Source organism: Austrofundulus limnaeus, unplaced genomic scaffold (genome assembly GCF_001266775.1).
Source record: "Austrofundulus limnaeus strain Quisiro unplaced genomic scaffold, Austrofundulus_limnaeus-1.0 Scaffold49, whole genome shotgun sequence".
NCBI classification, from domain to species: Eukaryota; Metazoa; Chordata; class Actinopteri; order Cyprinodontiformes; family Rivulidae; genus Austrofundulus; species Austrofundulus limnaeus.
In genome coordinates this window covers 493,193-498,956 of record NW_013952451.1, presented here as the reverse complement: position 1 = coordinate 498,956, position 5,764 = coordinate 493,193, and the positions used below count along the sequence as shown (strand labels likewise).

Sequence of the window (5,764 nt, the reverse complement as noted above, 5' to 3'; positions counted from 1 at the left end):
TATATATATATATGTTCCATCCTCAAAATCTCTAAAATCACAGCTTCTGATGAAATCTCTCAAGTGTTGCTTTATTTTGATATCAAGATTAAGTAGATTTTGTAAATGTTGAGATACACTCAGTTACATTTCAGCGTGGTATTTCGAGCAAAAACTTGAAGAAAACCCCTTGGGGCTTCAGAGGTTAAGTTTGTGCCCTTTTTGAAGGTTTGAGGAGCCTGTGTTTCCTGTCCCTGGATCAGACCAAAGTGACAGATGCTGGGATGGCACCATATCTCCAGTCAGCCCCTGCCTGTCTCTCTCAGCTCAGTCTGAACCAGACTGCGGTGACTGAAGCCACGCTGGCTGTGCTCCCCACCTGTGTGCCACAGTTACGACTTCTCAGCATCAAGCAAACCAAGGTACCTCAAGTTTTTTTGATTTTGTTCTGAAAAGGCTTTGAGATTTAGAGTTCGGTGTTTAATGTGTGTGTTTTTGTTAGGTGAAGGATGTGACAGCCCTGGCACAGATGGCCGGTCTTCAGACTCTGTGTCTGGATGGGACAGGTGTCACCGAGGAATCTTTAAAGAGCCTCGCGACGCATCCTGCTCTGTCTTCCCTCAGCTTGGCAGGAATTCCCGTAACAGACGGCAACTCCACGCTCGAGATTATCTCAGGTTTGTAAAAACATTTCCCTCCGAGGGGAAGGAGAGGAGTGACGCTGCTGAATCTGTGAGGTGTCTGATTTCTCTCTCAGGTCTGAAGCTGACTCACCTCATCCTGCCCGGACGCCACACGGTGACAGATGGTGGGCTGACGGCTCTCTCCAGGCTGTCGCTGCTGGCGGAGCTGGACCTGACGGACTACACACATGTCACGGACCAGGGTGTGCACCGGCTCTCCATCATGACCAGGTCCGTCTCAGCCTTCAGCTGGTTTGAGTTAAATGGAGGAGGATCACTAAGATGTGTTTTGTGCAGGTTGAAGAAGCTGTCGCTCAGCAACACTCAGGTGACGGACGCGGGGCTGCCCTCGCTGCGGGGCCTGCAGGAGCTGCAGGAGCTGTGTTTGGACCGGACCACGGTGACCAGCCGAGGCGTGGCAGAACTCATCACCTGTCTGCCGCACCTTCAGGTGATTCAACTTACGTTTGTGTGATCAGCCTGCCTTATTTTTATGGAGCTTCTTTCATAAATGCAGACAAATATATATAAATCAAGATTTTTTATTTGTTTTTCTAATTATTTAAAACAGAGACAATGTGCAAATAAAACATTAAGAAGATGCTTTGCACCAGATTTAGCTTAAGCTAATTTCCATCTGTAGTCGCTGAACAACAAAATGCAATCTAAAATCAAAACATACAGCAATAACCCAGGAGGAGCAGTGTTATTCTCAATTTTAAAAATAAGCCGCACTTCGGAATACACAATTAAATTATTAATATGTTTAACATTTTATATTTTCCTAATATGTGATGACGATGATGTCTCAAAGGCTTTTTATCTWACACTTTTACTGCTTGGTTATATAAAGACCTTAGAGGTTTTGTTGTTGACTCATTTGCTTGTGACCAACATGAAATATGTACAATAATTTATGTGAGAAATTATCATTGCCTCCAAGAAGGTTTTTGCCACTTCATGAGTCAGTGTATTTCGAATGTGCCTAAAAACTGATAAATTATACTTTAAAATATTAAAAAGTTTTTAATAGGACTTTTAAAAGTAAAAGTTGAGTCCAAAACAAGTCATAAATATTTAAATTCTTCTACTACTTTGATTTGTTTTTGATCTACATAGATAGGTGGGGCAGAGTTGTGTTTTTTTCTTAGTGAAATGCATTGCCACTGTTTAATTCGCATTCAGTGTGAGCAAGGCTGAAGTTAACCAATCTGTGACTTTTACCATAACACTAGTTAATGTATTAGCTACTGTGGTCACATAATTTCCGTGCACATAAATCACAGTATCATCCGCACACATCTGAATGTCCACATACTGAGGGAGAGATCATAAATGTAGAGTGCAAACAACAATGGCCCAAGAACAGAGCCCTGCGGGACACCCTTGTTATTAATCTTAGATGTAGATAACTTATTGACTCTTACACACTTGACACGGTCACAGAGATAAGATCCTATCCACTGCAGTTTTCTTGAAGACAAATTATAATTATTCAGCTTTGTCAACAGCACAGAGTGGTCAACCGTATCAAACGGTTTGTGTGGATCCAAAAACACATCCAGCTCCAAACACCCCACCTTTATCCAGCTTTTGTTTTACTACCTCAATAAAAAAACAAGCAGTTTCGGTGCAGTGGTTTTTCCTGTACCAAACAAATTGTTTCTGTTGAGGTTGATAAGTTTTATAACGTCCTGTTTTCCAGGTGTTGGGTTTAGCCAGCACACAGGTGGGAGATACAGTAGTGAGGAGGGGTCTGATCCGCTGTCCTCAGCTGATTAAGGTCAACCTCAGCCGCACACGGATCACAGATCACGGTACTGTTATACTCTTTCCCTCCTCTTCGTTCAACTAGTTTAATCAAAATGATTCATGTCTGCCGGAAGGAGCGATCCAATAACACGATCTCTCCTGCAGGTTTAAAGCACCTGAGAAGCCTGCGTCTTTCTCAGGTGAACCTGGACGGCACAGGCGTCAGCCTGACGGGCATCGCCAACCTCCTGTCCGAGACCAGCATCAGCAGCATCCGGGCCAGCAACACTCGCACCATTCCACTGGATGAAGTCTCGGACGAGGAGTGGGAAGCTCAGTGAGCGTCGACGACCTCTCTGTTTTGGACACTTACCTGAGAACGGCTCTGCCTGCTGCTACCTCGCCCCGCCCCCTCTTCTTTAGCTCCCGAAATATGCTGCCGCCTGGATTATCTGGAGACGGCGTGAAGCGAAAACACTCCTCAGACTTGCACTATTTCTACCGCAGCTAGTGCCGATAATCTTGACAATCAAGCACGTTGAAGGGGAAGCCTTCTGTTCCACCTCATCCTGTATCAACAAGTCTATTTACTAACAAACATTATCAGTAGAAAACCTAATACAGCTTTAACATTTAGCCTGCAGACCTGTACATCAAAGCAGGATACATGTGTTGGAAATGTAACACAGCATGCACAATTTAAATCTGTTCAAAATATGGCTCCTGATGTTAGGATGTGAAGGCTCATCTGTCTTTTACTAGATGAAGTCTCTATATTAGAAACCAATATTGATAATATTTTGTTGGCTTAGTGATAAGTTAGGATGGAAAAGTGAGAAAATTTCTGAACACCAACCCTGATGTGTGCTTTGATGTAGTCAGTCTAGACCAGCTTCAAAGTTGGGTGCACTTCTGCACTAAGTGGTCTTTGTCCTCTTTATACAGTTTAAGCCAAGAAATGTCAATAATCAAGTCCAGTTTACCTACCACAGGTTAATGTAGTGATGCAAGATCAGAACCCAAAGAAACTTATTTTTTCTTTGTTTACAGAGTTGCAATGTGTTTATTTTCCCGAAACAGCCTGACTTTGATACAGTCCCCGTAATTGATTAATAAAGATTTCTCAGTTTATTTATGCCGTCTTTGTTTTATTGTATTCTGACCAAGTTATTGCATTACATTGTTAAATAAGGCAGAACTGTTGTACAGGGGTGTTAACTTTTTAAATATAAAAACAACCTAACAGCTGTTGCTTACAGCTTGAAATAAAACATCTGGGGAAAAGAAACAAAGTTTAATTTCAAGACAGCACAATGGAATGCATTCCAGGTGAATCAGCCAATCAGAGTGCAGCCTGAGGTGAAATGGAGACAGGAGGGGAGGTTCTATCAGGTTCACTGTCAAAGACGTGTAGAAGAGACAAATCCAGTAAAATGCATAAGAGTTTCAGTTCAGTGGGACGTTTCCTGCTACTTCTCAATCTTTGACTTCAAATGCTCCTTATAACCCAGGATGTCGCTACGCCACTTTGTGATAGTTTGATTCTCACAAACCCAGATCTCCTGAGCCACCTACAAGAAATAAATAAATTATAGAAATATGTTTAACAGATTTAAGAGTGATGGCTTCCAATCAGATTTTACAGAGTACATACCTGCTGAATTAGCCTGAAGTCGTGACTAACCAGCATCATGCCCCCATCAAACTCGTTGATTGCTTCAGCCAGCGCATCGATCGTCTCGATATCCAGGTGGTTGGTGGGCTCATCCAGGAACAGCATGTGGGGGTTCTGCCAGGCCAGCCAGGCAAAACACACTCTGCACTTCTGACCGTCTGACAGGTTCCTGATCGGACTGACCTGAGAGGAATTCACCATGGTTTCAGYCAGGTAAAACCAACGACCTGACGTGACAATGGCCGACTCGGCGGCTTCCTCTTACTTGTTGTTTTCCCGTGAGGCCGTAGCGACCGATGATCTTCCTCATCTCCTCCTTTTCTTTGATCTCTGGGAAACACTTCATCATGTACTCCAAAGGAGACAGGTCGAGCTCCAGCTGCTCTGTCAGATGCTGCGATACGGGCAGACAGGAAGGAAACGACTCATTTAACTGCACTTGAAACAGAAGCGTTCGCAAAAACAAAAAAAAAAACAAACAAACAGGTGGGCTTTTTACCTGGTGATATCTGCCAATTTTGACGTGAGAATGTTTGCGGATCATGCCATCAGATGGAAGAAGCTACAAAAATAAAATATAAATTTTAAAAAAATTAAAAAGGAAGGGAAAACCTAAAATTTTTTAAAGTTGGTGCTGACTGACAAGAAGGAAACAACTCATTTAACTGTACAGAAGAGAAAAGCAAAACAAAAAAAAAAACAAACAAACAGGTGGGATTTTTACCTGGTGATATCTGCCAATTTTGACGTGAGAATGTTTGCGGATCATGCCATCAGATGGAAGAAGCTACAAAAATAAAATATAAATTTTAAAAAAATTAAAAAGGGAGGTGAAATCTAATATTTTTTAAAGTTGGTGCTGACTGACAAGTGAACACTACCAACCTCTCCCATAAGCAGCTTCAACAACGTGGACTTTCCTGCTCCGTTGGGTCCGACCAGAGCCACCCGTGTGTCCAGGTCGATGCCAAACTCCAGGTTTTTATAAATGTACGGCTGGAAAAAAAAAAAAACAATTTAAACTGGAGGAGTAAGCGTTAACTCTTTCAGACACCAAAAATAAAAGTTAATTAAATCACACTCACCGTGTGGTCACTGTACTTGAAGCTCACATTCTGAACCATGATAACAGGAGGAGGAATATTCCCACAGGGAGGAAAATAAAATGACAAAGTCTGGAAGAAAGAGGGCGTTTCAGAGGTTTTATTTGTTTGAAACAACTTCCTGGCGTTCTGAGACTGGTAGAGTCATGTTTCAGTTCAGTGTTGTACCTTGTCATTCACAACTTTCTCAGTCAAACCCGATGCCACCATCTTCTGTAGAGTCTTCTCTTTGCTTTGTGCTTGTCGTGCCAACTTTGCAGAGCCGTGACCAAACCTGGCAATGTAATTCTAGAGGAGAGGCATGAGTAAAACACAGTTACACACCAGCATTTATCAGTTACATACATTTGCTTATTTACACTCATCAAGAGTTGGTACAAAAGTGCCAGTTGAAGAGACTAATTTAAATGTATAATTTGCCTAAAAGCACCATAAAATGTTAAGCTTCTAGAGGATATTCTTGGACAGAATTTAACATTATTTTTGCTCTAGCACAAAAAGCCAAAAATCTTAAAGGGATCCCTGATTAGTTGTAACATTAGACTTTATTTGATAAAACATTTATTTTAACT

General features: G+C 41.9%; 2 protein-coding genes across 2 annotated transcripts in view; one reads left to right on the top strand and one right to left on the bottom strand.

The window, feature by feature from the left end:
- The window catches only part of si:ch73-173p19.1 (uncharacterized), a gene marked incomplete at its 5' end in the record, with an annotated part of 14,640 nt that extends 11,095 nt beyond the window's left edge, over window positions 1–3,545 (top strand). The window contains 6 exon segments of the mRNA XM_014008335.1: window positions 208–401; window positions 482–656; window positions 737–893; window positions 960–1,113; window positions 2,368–2,479; window positions 2,580–3,545. Of these exon segments, the coding sequence (XP_013863789.1) occupies window positions 208–401; window positions 482–656; window positions 737–893; window positions 960–1,113; window positions 2,368–2,479; window positions 2,580–2,755 (968 nt within the window).
- The window catches only part of abcf2b (ATP-binding cassette, sub-family F (GCN20), member 2b), a 6,188-nt gene continuing 3,965 nt past the window's right edge, over window positions 3,542–5,764 (bottom strand). Inside the window, exons 9-15 of the mRNA XM_014008338.1 lie at window positions 5,361–5,480; window positions 5,175–5,264; window positions 4,975–5,085; window positions 4,814–4,876; window positions 4,355–4,483; window positions 4,069–4,272; window positions 3,542–3,985 (exon numbers count right to left, since the gene is read on the bottom strand). Of these exons, the coding sequence (XP_013863792.1) occupies window positions 3,884–3,985; window positions 4,069–4,272; window positions 4,355–4,483; window positions 4,814–4,876; window positions 4,975–5,085; window positions 5,175–5,264; window positions 5,361–5,480 (819 nt within the window). The 3' untranslated portion in view covers window positions 3,542–3,883. The remainder of the gene's footprint in view (window positions 3,986–4,068; window positions 4,273–4,354; window positions 4,484–4,813; window positions 4,877–4,974; window positions 5,086–5,174; window positions 5,265–5,360; window positions 5,481–5,764) is intronic.